The sequence below is a fragment of the Struthio camelus genome, chromosome W (genome assembly GCF_040807025.1).
Source record: "Struthio camelus isolate bStrCam1 chromosome W, bStrCam1.hap1, whole genome shotgun sequence".
Taxonomy (NCBI): Eukaryota; Metazoa; Chordata; class Aves; order Struthioniformes; family Struthionidae; genus Struthio; species Struthio camelus.
In genome coordinates, this window is record NC_090981.1 from 45,581,755 (window position 1) to 45,601,185 (window position 19,431).

The following is a 19,431-nucleotide window of genomic DNA, read 5'->3' on the forward strand; positions in this document are numbered from 1 at the left end:
AAAGCAGACAGTGGGGAGGCCTGATAGAGTTGGACAGTATTTAGTGCACTTCCAGGGGTAGGGAATGGAAATCAAATGAGGTAAGATACAGAAAAAAACTTAAAAAGTCTTTTTTAGCCTTCTGTAAACTGAGCCTTAAAAACCTGAAAAAAAACTACTTCGGCAGAGCACATGTATTTGATATAAAATCATAGCATTTGAAGTCTTGAGCAATTTACATAAGGCAGAATTTAACTTCAGCTTCAGCTACTGCTGGGGCACTCAGGGCTGTGAAGCCTAAATGGAGGCTTAATTTATAATTAGCATGTGATAATTACCTGTCGCAGAATAAACACAACCATCTTTGAAAGCAGCCTGGGCAGCTGTCCATAGGGTTCTCTTAAGGAGAGCAGACACAAAGACAATGCCAGTCCCTTCTGGGGCAGTATAGCCTATGTTATTCTAAACTAAAGAAAGCTAACCTAATATGCTTAAAGTAAAGAAAGCTGACTTTACAGGCATAGCTTACATAGATGTGGGAACCTGTCACTACTGAACAGCATGTGCTGAATCCCTTAAGCAAGCTCTATAGCTAGTCTGTTCCTAGGGACTGTTGGTATATTTACTAAACACGTATTAACAGTGAGTCAACTTTGTCCTTCATTTGTCTAAAAGCTGCTGTACTAGCTGACCGTGTTTGCTGAGCCAGTGTAACTGAGTTCAATAGAAGGTAGTAGCATAACACTAAATGCAGCTATGATTTAGATTAGAGCTGAGGGCTGAAGGAACCATAGGAGTTACCCCTTTACATGACCTGAAGCATACATGCTGTTCAAAACTGTTGGAGGAGGTACACCTCCTTAATCTCTCCCATAAATCCATGGGGATTCTGTGATATCATGCAAAATATTGAAATGGAAAACTTTGCAGGGACATACAAAGGCCATGGTTGTACAGTTGCTGATCAACTGCTACCCTCTCAACCTGCTGCTGTTCTAAAAAAAAAAAAAAATAGAGAAAGATAGTCTTTTTGTAGTCTTCATGTACCATTCTCCAGTGTGAGGTATATATAGATCAGAGATGATATGACACACTCTAAAATTCTGAGAGGGAGAGGATAAGCAAAAGTGAAAAAAGGAATTTTTCATAGACAGTGATTTCAGTCCCACAGGTATGAAAAGCAGCATAGAAACTTAACCCTTAGGTTCTTAGGACTCATTCTGTCCTCAGACATGTGAGCACAGCTCTATGTGACTTCAGCAATCATTCATGGATGTGTCTCCGGATAGAGTTTGTCCCTCCAAGTTTTTAGATTATTAAGGTTGTGCAACATGCACAAGGTTATTTCCTTAATCTCACAATAAGTAGGGACTTTCATATTACCAGGCTTTGGAACTACATTGTGGCTGGAATTGCATCTGACTTGTGGAAATCAGTGCCAAAAACTCATACCCAATCCTAATGGAATGTGCACAGATGCCTCATTTGTTACCAAAAAAAAAAGTTGCAGAAGAGAAAATGCATAGCCAATATCTTGACAAAAATACAACTGCATGATATTCAAGCATCCTAAACATTCCTAAATCCTAAATTAGAAAAGCAACTTAAGAAGTCTCACATGCATAACCCTCTCTCCCACTCCAGTTACAATGTTTACAGAATATGAATGAGGCTTTTCTTGTTTATTTTTCTTTTTCTCCCCTACTCTAGTTACCTTCACTGTCGTAATGGAAAATCTCTTTATTTTTAACTTTAATTTGAAAAAAAGTTAAAGCGCCTCTGCTTGTGTCATAGAAATCTTCTCTGAGACCCTGCAGATACAAGAGCCTAAAGCCCCTACTGTACAAAAGAAGGAACAGCCAAGTCTGTGCTTATCAGGTCAGGAAACGTAGACCCTCTTGATGTCAAAGGCTGGAAGCTTGTGATCTCCACATCTGCAACTACAGGCAAGGTACAGTGCCCTGCTAGCAGCAGAGGGGCTGGCAACTCCGCCCAAGGAAGCAGCCAAGCCTGAACTGTACAGGAGCACCAGGAGGAAGCAGTGAGTGACAGTAGCAGGAGATTCCCTGCTGCAGGGCACAGAAGCCCCCATCTGCCAAGCTGACCTGCTGTCTAGGGAGGTTTGCTGCTTTCTCAGGTGTTGGCTCTGTGACATTGCAGAGAGACTGCTGAGGCTTGGCCAGCCCTCGGACTATTACCCCCATTGCTCTTCCACATGGGTACAAATGGTACAGCCAGAGGAGACCTAGAGTATATCAAGAGCTACTACATATCTCTAGGGTGAGGGTCAAGGGCATGAGGGCCTAGGTGTTTTTCTCCATTTAAACACAAGAACTCCTCTCCCTCCACACTGTGGGGGTAGTCAAATGCTGGAATTAGTTGCCCAGAGACGTTAAGGAGTTCCCATCCTTGGAGCTATTCCAAACCTGACAGGACGCTGCCCTAAGCAACCTGCTCCGAGCAGCGTTGGGGGAACGCACAGACACTAGACAACTCTCTAGAGGTCTCTGCCAACCTCAAATAGTCTGTGATTCTGTGAGAATAAAAGGTGCTTTCCTGAACTGAGTTCACTTATTCAATCATTCTTAACTGGTAGGCAGCTTGGGAAAATATTTTTCAATTAACTTTTCTGTAATAATGGAGACATTCTTTAGTCATTCTCAGAAAGTCATTTAATATCCATTAAAAGGGTTTATTACTCTTACCTTGCTCAGAATGTATATAGTCAATGCAGATCTATTAATTATCGTTGATTGAATGGCTCATCCTTTTGTTTTTTTACATATATTCTTCCACGCAGAATCTTTGAACTACTTCAGTAATGTTTTCCATGAGTTTGAATCTTTTTCAAGGTGAGAAGATCTAAGAGACTTTAATTCTTACCGTCTCGTTTGCCAACTATTTCATTTTTCCCAGGATTTAATAATAGGACAACTAACCAGCTGTTAAAATTTATTTCAATATTTATTAGAAAACTTCACTTTCTCAGTAGAGGAGCCATGGCTTTCAACTGAAGTAAAGCTAGCAGAAACACTCTCAGCAAAAATATCTTCTCCATATTCAGAAATGATTCTTGATTATTCTGTTGTGAGTGGAGCAGCAAAAAACCAATCAAATATGCTAAAATGTTACGATGTTAGGAGCCTTTGCACAATACTTTCAGATCATATATTTTGCTAATGCATACTAACAGTTCACTAGAAAGCTTTCTCCCCCTTTGTTTTTTTCCTCAAAGTTTCTTTTGCAAATCATCAAAATCAGCAATTGAATAGGAGCTTCTCTGTAGAGCGTCTGCTACCAGTTTCACTTAAGAGACATTCCTTAGGAAGTTTATCCAAATCTGTATTTTTACAAGTCCCACAAATGAAAGCGAGTATTCTGTCAACATTTTTCTGTAATTTGGATAGCGAGGAAACAAAGAGCTAAGCAATTTGCAGTAGTATCCAACCGTACCTCAGGAAATGTATTAAGTGCAGAGCCGTATTCCCTTCATGTTAGGCAACTGCAATATAGAAGTTGAAACTACTGTGATTGCAAATAATATAATTCTTGATGCTCAGAAGTTTAGCATATGCCAGAAAAGCTATGTCATTTCAGTAATATACACTTGCACATGGAGCTGTTCTTAGCCATCTTGGAACCACTGCCAGCCTAGTCACATGATACTTTTCTCTTGCATTTTTTAATTACCTCTCTGAAAGAGTCCTCTCTCAGCCATTAAGATACACCAGCTATAAGTTAACAGAATGTTTCATAGCTCAGTTACGTTATGTACAGCTACTTAATAGGTTCTCCATTAAACACAATATAAGCACTGCAACCTACTTTAAGTGCACAAAATTGTGAAGATCATTTCTGCTGTAGTCTAAAATATATATATATATTGTAATGCCTATTCCCCATTTTCCCCTCCTTTAGCTGAGATAGCATCACCTTTCTCCATGTTTAATTCTTATTCTTAACACTAAGCAGTATTCCAGATTGCAGTACAAAAATACAAATCATTTTCTTGTAGACAACAGCAGGAACAGTGGATGCAGAAATGCAGAAAACTAGGAATCAGGAAGGTAGAGAGGGATTGCCAGGAATGTTAATACTATACTTGAAACAAAGCTCTTAGAAAATGGTAAAAGGAAGGGAACATTTGATACTGGAATCTTCTCAATTTATTAGTTTCTTGTCTATATATTTTGCAAATTTTAGCACAGCAAAATAAAGGCTGGGTAAAGCACAGAGTCTAAGTACAAATCTTCAGTAATTATAATCATCATTAGATGGAGTCATGTCACATAAAATTGTATTTTATCGCTTACTTGTTGAGGATGAGTAAGAATGTGAATTAAAACAGTGGGTTCTCAAGCCTAGAAGCAAGTGACTTGTAGTTTTTCATCAGCTTGGTATCACAATACTATAGTAATAACAGTATCAGTTATTATAGTCATGATTTGTCTTAATTTTTCCATCTTACAGGATAGATTCTAGACTAGCACAGTTTTCCAAAGTAAGAATAAAAAATGCAACTAATGATAGGCTTTTTTGGCATTATCAGCCCTTCATGAAGAAGTCCCTGACCCAAAACAACAACCACCTTTCAAAATACTTCTGATTCCTATAATGAGAGGAAAATTTTGTTTCAGGTGTATTGGTTCTTACTGACAAAAAAACCTATTTGTTTTGGGAGGGCAGAAAAGATGCAAATTTGTCCTTTTAAAGGAAGACTACGCGAGGTGCTCTAGTAGTTCTTTAATTTTCTAGATACAACCACTTAGAACAAATGATCTGCTCTAATCCAGGCACTCAGAACTCTCTCAAAAAAAAATTTTTTTTTTTTAATTGACTTACTCAGGTGGTCCTTTGGGAAAGGATGCTTTCTCCCAGAACAACAGAAATGACCTGATAATCATGACTTGACAAAAAGCTTCCTAAAATCAGCCAATCCCAAACTGAGTACCAGAAATTTAATAATTTTGAGAAGGATGTTTGTTCCATTATTTGATTGTTTTGTTTTCTTCTACATATGAGAAAATTCATCAAAATAGTTCCCTTATTCATGGCAAAATATGACTCCAATTAAACAAGGTGGGAGGAATCATAGTATTACATAAAACTAACATTCACATGGAGCTAAGAAAAATTTCTGCTGTAGAAAACAGAAGTATAGCTCAGGTTAAACTATTCACTTTTATACAGAGGAACTCCCTCCTGGTTAAATATGCCTTTAGTCAAGATGCATTCAGACACTATAGCAAATAAGCAAATTTTAGCCAAATATTATGTCTGTCACCCAACAAGTCATCAACTTTGTAGGGTGACAGGTAGCATATTGCCTGAACAATCCATTGAAGTGACAATTATTAGATCCAAAATTATTTTTTCAGCTCACTTCAGTTGACCAATGTATGATCTTTAGCAGAAATTTTCACTTCTCTTCCTCTGGCTACTTGTTTGTCATATAAATTGAGACAAGGACAATCTTATATTGCATTTGTAGCGTATGGCATAGTGAGAGCCTAGTTTCAAGAGCGGCACATAGGTGCTGCAACCGAATCTTCTGGGCACATTCTGAAATCTGATTTAACTCGAGTCAGTGGAAATAACGTGCCAAAATACATTTTCTCTCTGAAAAAGTGCTTCCAGTCAGAAGAGTACAAGTTGAATCTAGCCTAAAGGATCCATCTAAGTTGGATCCAGCTTAGGTGTCTGATGAAAAGGTAAACTGTTGACTAACAAAGTAGCAGATCAAAGGCTCAGTTGCACAGGAATGAGGCACACCTACAAATACCCCTGAAACGGGAAGGAGAATAAATCTGAAGTCTGATACATAGAAGGCAGAAAAGACAAAAGACTCCAAAAGAGTCTACAATGACAAAATGAGAGGGGGGGGAAGGGGAATTCGCTCAAAGGAGTGGCATACAGGTTAAACCAAAAAACAAACAAAACACAGAAAAAACCCACACCACACACACATGACATCAGGAGGGACCTGATGCTCCAGGGTCATCAGGGCTGTAATTCAGAATCCATTTCTTCTGTAGTGAAAACTCTAGCAGTAAGCCAGACTGATATGCCAGATGCACAGATAAAAAGGAAAAAAAGGAAAAAAGACAATGCAACTAAATTGTATAATTACATTGTCCAGTAGTTTCCAAGAAAACTGAATGTAAATCTGCATTACCTTTCCTTTGAAGTTTTGTGCCCAGCTCTTCATTTTCTTTACCACGTAATCCTCATATCCTTTTATTAGAGCACTCCCAAGACACTTAATTTTAACCCTGCTCCTTAACTTAGTCACACCTTCTCTGCTATTGAAGCAACTTATTTTACATCAGACATAACAAGACTACTTGTAATCTTTTTAGGGAGGAGCCACTGACTACCATTAGACTTCTGGGTTCTCTTGGATACACCCTGGCCATAAAAACCAATCCAAGTAGTGAACCAAGAGCACATTTATATGATTACTTAAAACTAAAACAGTTTTCCCAATTGTTTTTACACAGCAGCAAGTCTCCTGCTGTCCTAATTTCTATTCTCTCAGTGAACGCAAAATAGAATAACTGACACAGAGCAGAGCCAAAGCAATACAGCATTGTAATCCTTTGTACAAATACTTAGCCTAAAGTCTAGTATCTTCACCTAAAGCTCTTATATTCAAATACCTTTATGAATACACCAGTCCTGCAATGCAATCCACTGGAGTAGACCTCTGGGCACTGAGATGCAGGGAGCCAGGAAACACAAATAAGCCTTTAGTAATAGACACTGATAGAGGATAAGGTCCTACAGAAACCATAAAAAATAAAACTGTGTTATGGAGAATTTTCTATAAGTTAAATAAGTCAGTTACACACCACTTTAAAGAGCATTAGTTTATTATCTATTCTCCAGGTGTTACTCAGAAACAGTCTAATTATATACAAAAATTTGGAATGTTGAATAAATGCTGATCAATAAAAACATCATTTCATAGCTGCTGACAAGGGAATATAGCTAAACAAAAACAAAATAATCATAAAGGTTTAATTCTGTGTGTCGCTTATTGCTATGTTTGTGTTCATAGAATGCTTTCACGTATATACACATTTAACTCCAGTCCAAAAAAGAAACTCAGAAAAATATTTACATAATAAATATGTGGGAGATTTCATCTTTTCATTATGTCAGTTGAACTGATTCTTTAATGAACTATTAAGAATAGAAAGAATTAACAGAATTTGCATCAACTCATTGCCATACTGAGTAAACTTATGCTGCTGACGGATTTTATTCTATTCAAAATGTAGTTTTAAGATGCATTCAAAATGAAAAGTGCTGATTGGTTTCTCCTCCTGCTGAATCCTGGCTGGACTAATTCAAGAGACATCTTCCTCCCACTCTCTGCAAAATCATCTAGACCGACATTTATTTATTTACCTTCATGCACAGACACTGAAGGAACAAACACATTTCAACCCAATACAAACTCCAAGGTTTACTGAGTAAAATCAGCATAATCAATGTTTTATTTGATGGTTAATTTGCTAATTTACTGAAGACAAACTTTGGCCAAGTATTTCCACAGGAAGTACTACTCTTCTTGCTGTACATCTCTACTCCTACACTTCTACCATAGCTAAACAGTTTTTGGTAGCATTTTCCTGCGATACATAACTCTGCAAACTAAGTGACACAATATAATTTAAAAATTCTGTTAACATTAAAGCAAAGTAGAATACGGCATAATTCATCAATGGTATGTTCAAAACGTACTGCAAAACATATATAAAGTCCATCCAAGATCAGTAAAGAATCAGTTCTGCTTTTTGAACTTTTCCCTTCCCGAAGACACAGTTTATGTATAAGACCAAGTTAATTCAGGACTTGTCTGTATGTATTCCCTTTAAAAGGCAGTGTGTGATAAAATAACATGATTAGAAGAAATGAAGATGTGATGTGAACATTTTGCATTTTCAATAAAAAAATATAAACTGAACAACAAAAGACATCTTAAAAGGGGAATACTGAAGCCTGCCATTATATAGCTATGTTTCTCATTCTTTTCTTTAGAGATTAACAGCACACAGAAAATAAGTGAATTTTATCAAAATACAGCACAGTTCTGCTAATATATCAAAAATCATTTCCTATGTAAATATTACTGAAAAGTCAACTAAAAAGAATTAATATACAAAGAGTTGTTAAAGGGTTTCAATTAAAATTATTAGAACTATACACAGTACAATAAGCTATAGTTAACATCTTTGAAAGAAGTGCAATAATATTGGAGTTCACTTACTTAAAAAGTACTGCCTGTTTTTTTACTGCTAGCTAGGTATAATTCCTTTCTCTTCCAGCTCATTTCCCCAGAACTAAAGGAGGCTGGTGTTTTTGCTAGCTTTATTAAAAGCATTTATTTTTGTATATACGGGTTGGAAAAAAAGCAACTTATACCAGTTTCAAACTACCAACTTATATGTAATTAAAAATAAACTGCAATAACTAAATATTGCTCCAATGACAGGCTAATCATTAGCCTTGATTAAAAACAGTTACTGGTCTTCTATGGCACTTTTCCCTGGTCCATAACAACCGTGTATTAATTATCACTGCAGATTATGCAGTCGCTATTCAATTACAAAGGAGAAAGAGAAAAATAAAGTTAATGTTTCTGGTAAACAAAATTAATAAAAGCATAATTGAATATTTTATACAGTAATAAGGAACAAAGGCAGCCTGTGGTAATTCACTATTCTATTAATATAGTTAGAAACCCTTTAATGACTCTGAAGCGTCTAGTTCACATTTAAAGTTACCTGTAGGAACAGCCCTTTACGAAACATCATTATGAACTGGTGGGTTGCAAGTACACCCTCCCTTTGCTCTTCAGCTCCCCACAGCAATTCTCCATCACTATCTTAAGTTTCACAAACGTGCTTTGGTTACCTAGCTCCATGCGTATGGTTTCCTTTTTGATTAACAAGGTAATGCAAAGGCCAAACAAAATCAAGATGACATTCATAACCCTTCCTGCATGATTCACTTTGCATGTATTTAGATGTGTATTACAGGCAACAATCTTAAAAACTGGCCATTTCAGTTTCATTTTTAAAATCTCTAAGATGAAAATGGAGTACTTTTTATAACGATAAAAGCATCACCATTTGCACAAAATTGGGGATTTTCATGGCAGAGAAAAATCTCTGGGTACATTTCCACAGTACAGCTGTAAAAATTATGTATGCAAAAAAACCCAACTAAACTTGAATCGCATGTGGCAAATGAATATTCAGTGACTACATTAAGAACAAATCCTGTAGAAGATCACAAACTTGCAGTTATAGTCTTCCTAAAAAAACACCATAAGCTTTTATTGCATTTTCTATCGGTAGATGTACACTCCAAAACTAAACAATTTTTCCTCTCCCTTGATTCCACATTTAGATAGCAAAAAGTTGTTTCACCCGGCCTTTATTCTGTCCAACCAGCACTACCTTCCATCTACCCATTCATCTACACAATGTGCACATAGCAAAGCCAATGCTTCATATCTCCTGTCCACATCTACAGAAGTGGTTTTGCCTAACACATTAATATCCGGTGAATAAAAATAAAGGCAATAAACAGCTACAGGACAGACAGCCCTGCCATCTGTCCACTGGCTACAACCTAGGCTTCTCAAAGCCTTGCACAAAGTTTAGTAATGTGTATGAATTATCCAAAAATAAACCTACCATTTGTACAAAAAACAACACAGGTTTGTTCTTGGAGGAGTGATCCTTAGATTGCTATAATGCTTAAAAACAAGTTTATTCACCATATGCATTTCCAAAATGATTTCCTGTACGTTCTATACAGTGGTTTTTCCCCCTTCAACCACAAGTTCAATATTTCATTTCCTGTACAAATTTTGATCATAATTCAAGTTCCTTTCATATATAAAAATAGTCAAAATACTCAGTTCCCCATAAGTCCTTCGATGAATCTTGTTAGCTTTTCCCCCCCTATCCACAGTATTTATGAAGAAACCTCTCGCACAATGATGAGTTCCACTGCATTCTGAAAAGTCTTTAGCAAGGATACTGCTTGTCCATGGTCAATATTGATGAAGCTGTATCCATTAGCCTAAAAAGAATTGAAAATGGCAGTTTCATATTTCATGGTAGCTTATTTAGGCTTAAACTACGATTAAAATAACCAATGTTTTAATGAATGTAGGCAATAAAATACTGCAGATTTGCATGTTATATTATTGATGAGTAGAACATGCTGCAGGCTACAAGAAATGAAACCACTGTGTTCGCCTTGGAAGAATTTTGCCCCAAAGATACATGCAAATAACTTCTGTCTAATTCCTGTTACTGTATGGAGGGCTAGAAGTTTCCCCCCGACCAGATGTCTACACCAATAGGAGAACTAGGACGTGAAACTAGCTTTCTCATTCCACTGATGAGAAAGAACAAACATGTACAGAATTATTTAAGCTATCATGAAAAATACCATATTTCAGTTGGAACAATTTGATCTTAGCTTAGTTTTCTTGTATGCTAGCTGGCTTTTTCTTATGCTGGAGGGATAATACTGTGTTTTCAATCTGCTTTTGTTTTAGAAACTGTTTATATGCTAGCTTGCAATTTGAGGTTGTTTTTTTTTTTTGGAGGAAAAACTGAAAGGCAGCAAGTCTAACTGTATAAACATTCTCTCACTAGGAAGGTGGTAAATCATTTTATCATGAGACTAGCTCTCCAACTTGAAGGGTGGCTGCAGCATTGTTTGAATGTCCTGTTAAACTGTTTCCACAAGACAACAAAGGCTTACAGAATCACACTGTCCATTTCCTTGACCCCTCCCCAAATAACTGCTGAACTCATTAGACAATTTCAAACAAATCTGACACAGAAAAGGCCTGAAAGGTACAGACTCCCTAGAGAACTGCAGAGCCCAGAAGCCTCAGCTCCTGAAACAAATCTATTTGCTCGCTTGCCCTAGGAAAGCTGGGGTATCTGGCTCACCTGGCAGCAGATGGGGCAGCTGGGAGGTTCGTGCTGTGACCCCCAGCCTATGGCTCAGCAAACAGGTAGCTTCTGCCAGTGCTTGCCCATGTACATACAGCCCGTCAGCTTGGGGAGAGGCAGCAAAGATGGGCAGGAACTGCAGGATGGAGGGGGTGCAACAACGAGGTGCAGCTGGGAACAGCGGTTGTAAGGGGCAATGTATGGTGCTCAGACAACGCATTATTCAGAATACTGCACAGGAATGACAAGTTAAGTAACTGAATGATTGTAAAATCCTCATGAACATGCTCACACTCCATCCTGAACAGCAGCTTTAGGACTATTTTTTGTCTTTACAAGCGTAAAAATTGGTCAGAATTTGAAAGATGATCCAACTGATTAATACTTCAGTCTTGATCACCTATCCTAATGTTAGTGGGAAGGAAACTCAAAGCATCATGCCAGCATACAAAAATGCTTCTGGAAAAGATACTGGCAATCTTACAGAAAACTTAAGCATTCTGCTCTTGGAAAAAACACAGGCTATTTAATTAGATGACAACAGTACCTGAATTATTTTATCTCCAGGTTGCAACAGCTTAGATGCTGGTCCTTCTGGTTGCACTCTGGTTACAAATATACCCTTGAAAAATAGAGGTGGAAAACATTTTTGACAGTTTACTTCAAGACTAGTATGGCAGCATGAAAACGATGTAATTCAAAACGTTATTTCAATTTTCCATTTCAAGTAGAAGAGCACGTAATAGTATTTTACAGATCTACTGGCTTTTGTGACTGCTATCCCTTTTCTGACCTAAAATCCAGGAGAACTGCTTTTAAAGTAGTACTGAAGGGCAAAGTTTGATCTGCCTGATGTTTAACTCAAGCCTTTGTTTTTTGGCAGACGTATACATCAAGATGAATTATCAATCACTGGAAATAAGGTTGTAGGCTAAATTATAATTCTCTTTTTGGAGGCTTCCTAATTGTAAGCCCCATAATTCACTTATCTGAAATCTGTTACTTGATGTCTGAAAGGCTATAAATAAAAAACACTCAGCTAGAGTCATCGTCTGGATCGTCACATGGTCTGAGCGCTCACCTACCCTCTTGATTTGCCACAGTCATACATCTTCACTTCTTTCCTACCAGATCCTGGAGTTTGGTTTTTGTTTTGTAAACACTGAAAACATTTGCTGATCAGAACGATTTTAAAAAGATGCATTAGTATAAAATACTCACATCATCTTCAGGTCTGAACGGATTCCCTCTACCGCCAACTCCTCCCGATATACTAAATCCAAGCTCGGGATCCTTGTCAATTCTCACTCGAATCTGAATGTTACAACCAAAGTTAGAAGAACAAGCTAAAAACTTATATCCAAAGCTGATGAAACTATTACTAAGTAATTCAGATGAACAAAAGCTTTTAAAAAGAGAAATTAGTCCAAAAATTGTTTCCTCTCTTTCCTTATTTCTTCCAGTTGAACTTTATCAAATCTGGCTCCTGTTTCACTTTAAGTTCCACATAGCTAGCATTGTCCCACTTTTCTCTTGCCAGAGGAGTGGACTAGTAAACTTACTTATTTTGCACAAAACTTGGAGATTCTCATTCTAGTAGAGAATGAAACAAAGAGCTCAAAATTTTCTATCAAACAAAACAATTACAGAGGAAACAGCCTGTCTCCAAGAACAAAAAGAATGATGCTCACAATGAAGAGACCATTAAGAAGCAGGTGAATTTCTTATTATCCTCATCTGTCCACCACAGACAAAACTGAAAATTTTCAGACACTCAGACTTTTTTAATCCTAGCCTTGTTTAGTAGTGGTACACTACTATGTTTCCATGTTATTGAACCATTCTGGATAGCACTGAATAGATGCCAAGTACTCTGAACTGAATTGCTACCTTGCAGTTTTTTCAGTTGTTACATAAATAAGTTGGTGATCAATAAATGTAGTGGAGAAACAACTTCTATCTCAATCAAGACATGGAAGCATAGATTTCTGGTACGTTCTTAAAAAGTCTACCACATTTAAATCTCTTTAACAATGTGCACATGAAAAGGAAAAGAGCTCAAAACCAGAAGGAATGCGATTTCAACAACAGAACTGCACTGAGCTAGCGTTGTCTTCTGCTGGAGTTAAATTCCTTAACATCTTCAGTCACCATCTACAGAGCATCAATAATGAAAAAAAAAACAATGTAATCATTCGCTACTGCTAAGAGACAGAAGTCATACAGTCAAGTTACGTTTTATCCTTACCTCTTGCTTTACCATTTCATGGCTTTGCCTGGGAGAACATTGGGACTGTGCATAGGGAGGTTGGTGGGCAACTTTCAGCATCAGATAATCGATTAGTTGTTCTCTAGATGGATGTCTTGCTACTGATGACTGAGGAGGGAGATGATGGACTTGGCTGTAGTTTGCCTGTGGTCTTTGTGGCTGGCACATCTGTCCATTTGTCAAAGGTATCTGAATAAAACATGAATACTCTTTACATCATGTATTTTATGAGCAGCAAGCCTCAATTCTTCCTTATTTAAATATTTCTCATGCTTTTGATTGCTTTTAATTTCAGGAGCATTACTAAAATTACCAAGCTTGATCATGTACAGTTGCACTCAACTTTCATTATATAGACATCAGCTCTGACTTCCTGAGAACAAATCTGAAAAACAAGTACTCTAAGCACTAATCTGCTAGAACAGATCAGACAAACTCTTCTTTGCTTTTAGCACAGGCTTAACTGAGTTATCTCAACCATTATTTTCTGGGAGTACAACTGACAGTATTGCTGTTTAGTTTATATAATTGTAGCTTTCACTTGTAACACATGAAATTCAGATGTTTTTGTAACAATTTAGTAGATCATACATAACCTTAAAATCCCACAAAGCTAATAAACAGAAATTATATGCCCGCTGAGCATCTCTGGGTGACCACTTCACAAGAAAACATTCTGAGGAAATTCATATAGAAGTTCAAGATTTTAATGTCAAAATTGTAATAAGAACATTTCCAACAAATTTTATTCTTTTGTTAGAACATGCCACTTAGATTTGATAGGCTGACAGCAAATAGCAATAAAATTCCCAACTGTGAAGACATACAGTGCATTCAAATCATTTTGCTAAGAACGATGCTGCAGGCAATAACATTTCTTACTGAAGCCTCAAATTTACTCTTTGGTATTGGAGCTGTGTGGAGATGGGCAGCTTTTTCCCTCCCTCCTCACCTGAAGGCCTCACACCCTTACCGAGTTCAAACAGTTGATCATCTGTCTGCAGAATTCCCACGTTCTAAAAATGCTAAAATTTTGAGTTACACATTTTTCTGCCTACCGCCATTATCCCACTAGTTATAGGATAAAAAGATACTAAAATACTCTAATTCTCAATACGATTGAAGTATGCATGCAAGTTTCAACCTTTAACCATCCTATGTGAGTGGACATATATCAGAACCTACTCTGTTAACAAGAGTTTCTATATCAAAGTGATTCTGAAAAAACAGTAATGAGGCTGGAAATATTTTTCTAAACTTATTTAGAAATCAGATGTATTAAAATTACAAGATTTTCCACTGCTTTTTCTGAAGAATCTAAAACACGATGGGAAAGTAACTATTTTTTGTCACATTGTCAAAGACAGAAAGTTTACACAGGCCACATATATCAACAACTATGCAATTTCCCAATATCCAATGTTTGCAGAAATGCAACTGAAATTACTACAGGTTATTGCCGCACCATAATAAAATACCTATTTAGTTTCACTGTAATAAGTTCCGACTGTATAGAGAGGATCCTTAGAGATGCATACAGAATGCCATCCAACCAAATCTAGCTTATCACATTAATTTCATCACAAATGTGAAGTTTTTTTTTTTTTTAAAAGGTTTAATCACTTTTGTTTTCCTAAAACCATTTGCCATATTCTGATTTCCACTTAGAGTAATGTCTTATGCTCTAAATTTCTTCTTTCAAAGTCCTCACTGAGGAAAAATGAAAACTGCCCTCCATATAGCTAACAACTTTGTTTCCCAAAAAGAGAACGCCATTTCATTTATGCTACCTTAAATACTGCGGGTGAAAGTCAAATCCTGTTTTATATTTTAAATAAGCACCAGTTCCAACTGCTGTCTTTCCAGCAAAGATTTCCAGCAATAATGTGTCTTATTTATTGTGTCATGTAGCTAATTACCTGCACAGCTACTTTCTTCATGCTGTCTGGAGGAACATCTTTGAGACTAAGCGTGGCAGATGAGTAATTCTGCTGTCCCGAAATGAATACCTCATCTTGGCACTGTTCTCCTGGTGTAGAAGCCTGGGGATGCTTTAAACAGAGTGAAGAAGTAAAGATGACTTGTCTTCATACTGTCAAACAACTAAAAAGTTTTCTAAAAAAAGCTAATAATAAAACATTTTAAGGACTTTATTGTTCTCTCTCTCATATCAATAACTAGCATAGTGTTTATGCAGAAAATGTAAACCTTGCCAGCCAAGACCTCACACCCATGAAACGCTGCTGGACATTTACAAAAATTTGCAACTGCAGAGGGGTCTTTGATCACCAATTCATTGTTAAGAAAAGCCAACAAATGTTAAAGATTGCCCATTCAAGGATCCACAGGGTTAACAGAAGTCTTCCATTGACTTTACGCTGCTCACCATGGATACCATAACATCACTCAGGATGCTTAAGATGAAGAAAATATTAGGAAACAACATACAAATCAAAATATTCATTTTCTTGAATGCCTAAAGTATCTTACAATACAGGTTACATCATCAGAACTTGTTTGGTGGAAAAAAGCATAATAAAATTTTTGTTCAAAACTATCAATCTAGGTTAAATTCAGAATGATAATCTCTTGCTCACAATATGTAGAAGAAAAAACAGGCATTTTTATATATGTTCAGTCATACACAAGAGCCAATTAGAAAACTATTTCACAGCATTAAGTTGAAAAGCCTTGTACTAAGGGTAAGGCACATGAAGTGAAGGCAGTTCAAAGTATTTGATTTGATGCCTATTTAAAAAAAAAGAGTCCAGCACAATTATGCTCTTTTATTAAAAAAGACTGTCTACCCATAAAAAGATAATGCTTGACCAATTTAAAGACCATCTCTCACAGTTTATTCGTTCCCCCTCTATGTATTGCAGTGGCCTCCTGTAGGTACTCACTCGAACAACGTGCACACCAGAACCTCTTCCGTCTGCAACACTCAAGGCAACACTACCCTGGCTGCCATGCAGATCCCTAGAGCTGCCATAGTGAAAGCTGCTAACTGCAGCGTAATTGGAATTAAAGGACCTAGACAGCATGCTCTGAATAAAGAGGGGACAGATTTAACAGAGATTAGTGCAGCATGCATAAACCACAAGACATGTTATACATAGACTAATACAGACATATTCCATTGTCATGCAAGATAAATACCATGCAAACAAAGAACAGTGCCCGTGATATAAAAAAGCAACTCTGTGATCCCCATTTACCTTTATTTACTGTAAATCAGCATGTGACCAACAGTTTACATGCAGAGTTACATGTAAATAAAGCCATTCACATGTATGTGTGTCTGGAAAAAAACACAGGTGTACAGCTTATCTAAATTTCTAGGTTTTCACTGAATTTCCAACATACCAGAGATTTTGGTAGAAGCAGAAGCTGACAGTCAAGATACACATTTGTGGAAAACTGTTTGAGTTTCTGTTACTGTTTTGTCTCATTTTTTCCACTACTTGTACAATACAAATAAAAATTTACCTAGAGATAGGAATTGGGAGGCTTAGCTGTGTTTTCTTGTTATTGATACAATGCTGTCAATGTCTACCAGGCACTTCAGTAACACCCCATTGAAGAAAGTGAACAAGCCTCATTTAAACAGAAAAAGGACTTTAAGAAACCCTGGAGACCATTCCTGTGCGACTGCAGGCAACCAAAAAGATAACCTAAGTTCAAGAACAGAGGCGATAGTGGTTTGATTTTGAGCTACATTACCTTGCAAAACTGACATCTGCAATATTGGTGACAGTATTAGAAAGAATAGCAGTAGACACAATACTATTTTGCCACCATGGACTTGTGTAGTTTTAAGGACAAAACAACAACAAAAAAGACAGTGCAGAAGTAAAGGAAAATCCCTTATGTCCCACCTGACAAATGAAGCAGACCCATCTTAGAACGGTGACAAGACCCATGGTGACAGGTGTATATTAATATTAAAAGATACATAACATAAAACCCCAGTAAATCCAAAGCTTCCTGTTTTTATGAAGTTTCTAATTTTTTCCAAGTACAAAAAATGCTGGAAAAAATTAAAACACGCATCATTTGACTAAGATACTGCAACAACTCTTACATGAATAAATGCATTTTAGGGTTTGGCTGTTGACCACATATACAATTCTCATTTTCAGAATACTCACTAGTCATCAGGCAGACTTTTCCTCTTTCACACTAGCTTTATCCTGCGAAACTATAACAACTAGTTTAATAATCAAAGTCATATGCCTCTGCATAGTCATACTTCTCAGATGCCCTGGTACCAACTCTCAAAGAACAGTATTTACTGACACTACTTGGCTTTACTTTCGATAGCGCTCGCTAAACATCGAGCGAGAGGCTTCATTTTTCCCTTCTATACACCTCTAATCCATGAATTTTTCAAGCCTCCAGATGAGTCTCTAGAAGCTTTTGCCCTCTTGGGAGTGGGGTAGGGAAGCAAAAACTCTACTTAGCATTCAAGTCTCTTTACTGAGCATTCAATCCATGCTTACTGCTCCTCTGGGTGTCAGTTCAAAACACACAGGTGAAACTGATAAAGCCACTTCTCCTTAGTGCCTCAAGGTATCTTCCCATTTCTCTTCCCAAAATATTCTATATTCTATAACTAGCCCAGTGGCCTACTTCTCCATTTGTGCAAGCAACTCCCTGAAGTCTTCTTACAGTAGGCTTAGGCTCCTATATCTCTCTGAATTTTCTGTTAATGGCAACAAGACAGACAAAAATACAAGGAATGCATTGTCAGACTAACAGTTATTTTCTGAAAGTCTTTCCAGAAGCCCATTTTACAAAAAAAGACCCCCTACAAATCCATTAGATCCACTCTTCTCTAGAGACAACCCAAAGGGAAGTCCACAGCTAACGAGAATTCACTGTCAGAGGCAATGAGAAAACCATGCCAGACATGTTCAATGAATAGTGACAATTTAAATCCTTAGCACCAAGGGAAGTCTGACCACCAAAAGACTCACAAACAGAAACACTATTTTTTGCATTGAAGTTGGTCTGAAATAGGACACACAACAATGCTAGACTCTGTAGGTGCATGAACTGGTCCATCAGGCATTAAGGTTTCACTTACCACAGTTTAGCGCGCTTCAAGGTTATTTCACTGACTCTCTCCTTCTGTGATAGCCTGAGAACAGTTTTATTCAAGGGTTTATAAAATCTCTTTTCTTGGTAGAGACTACTTTTCTCAAGTACAAACTGTGGCATGTGCAAATGAAGTAGGAAAGACGTAAAAAGTACTGAAAACCATTTTTCTCCTTCTCTGTACTGGGCACGGTGCCTCAGAATGGGCATTTCTACATCAGAAGTATGCCGCAAGTATGAACTGCACAAAACAAATACTGATATAAATTATATAAATTAAAGCTTTCTTACAACTTCAACACAAGACAATAATCCCAATGATGAATGCAGAGGTATTCTTCCTCTACCTGTTTTTATCTGGGAAGGGAGAAACTGAGGTATGTGGACACAGAATGATATCCACTAACTTTGCATCTCATCATGGGTGCAGTGAAGGCTGGACATTTTTAAGGAGCTTTCTGAAGACTGTTGCATCAGAGAAGACACTTCCAGAAATATGAATATGCAGATGCCACCAAAAAATAGATTTTTACTTCAATTTATTACAAATGATGCAGTAAGTTAGTCTTCTAAACTTCAAATTAAATGCTATGTTAATTCTAAACACCAGCTGCATTATCTACCTGCTTTGCTATAGTGCCTTAGAGCATAATAGCCTGCAAAATGATAACTCTACAAATTCAGATATTGAAGCTTGAAAACTCACTTCTAAACCAACGCACACTAACCAATATACATGCCATGTTCCACTACATCTTTTTGTCAAAAACTGTATGCTTACAAGAAATCAGTTACTCATTAGTGGTGAAGAATATGTCTTAAAACCTATAATAGATCATGAAAAATGGCTATGTACAAAGGAGCAAAGTGTTCGGCATATAGATCAGGACTCATAGTCAAAACCAGCCTCTAATGGAGTAAGTTTAGACACAGGCTGCTAGTAACAGAGTTTTGAGGCTCATTTACATTCTTTTTCAATTCTAAGAGTTAGAACATATTCTGTATTTTTCGGTTTATGAGAGAATTAACAATTTCAGAGTTCAAAGAAGGGTGTCTTCTGTAACTGAGCTTACCAAAAGCATCTACTTAGGG

General features: G+C 37.0%; 1 protein-coding gene across 12 annotated transcripts in view; it reads right to left on the minus strand.

Moving 5' to 3' along the window:
• Positions 1–6,833: 6,833 nt before the first annotated feature.
• The window catches only part of LOC138064023 (erbin-like), a 117,793-nt gene continuing 105,195 nt past the window's right edge, over positions 6,834–19,431 (minus strand). For 7 of the 12 annotated variants that reach the window (XM_068924543.1, XM_068924544.1, XM_068924547.1 and 4 more), the window contains 6 exons: positions 16,143–16,286; positions 15,159–15,290; positions 13,219–13,428; positions 12,192–12,284; positions 11,518–11,592; positions 6,834–10,080 (listed from right to left, as the gene is read on the minus strand). In XM_068924543.1, coding sequence (XP_068780644.1) covers positions 9,973–10,080; positions 11,518–11,592; positions 12,192–12,284; positions 13,219–13,428; positions 15,159–15,290; positions 16,143–16,286 — 762 coding nt within the window. In that variant the 3' untranslated portion in view covers positions 6,834–9,972. Of the gene's footprint in view, positions 10,081–11,517; positions 11,593–12,191; positions 13,125–13,218; positions 13,429–15,158; positions 15,291–16,142; positions 16,287–19,431 lie in introns of those variants that run through there. The other 5 variants (XM_068924551.1, XM_068924550.1, XM_068924549.1 and 2 more) reach the window with 3 other exon arrangements.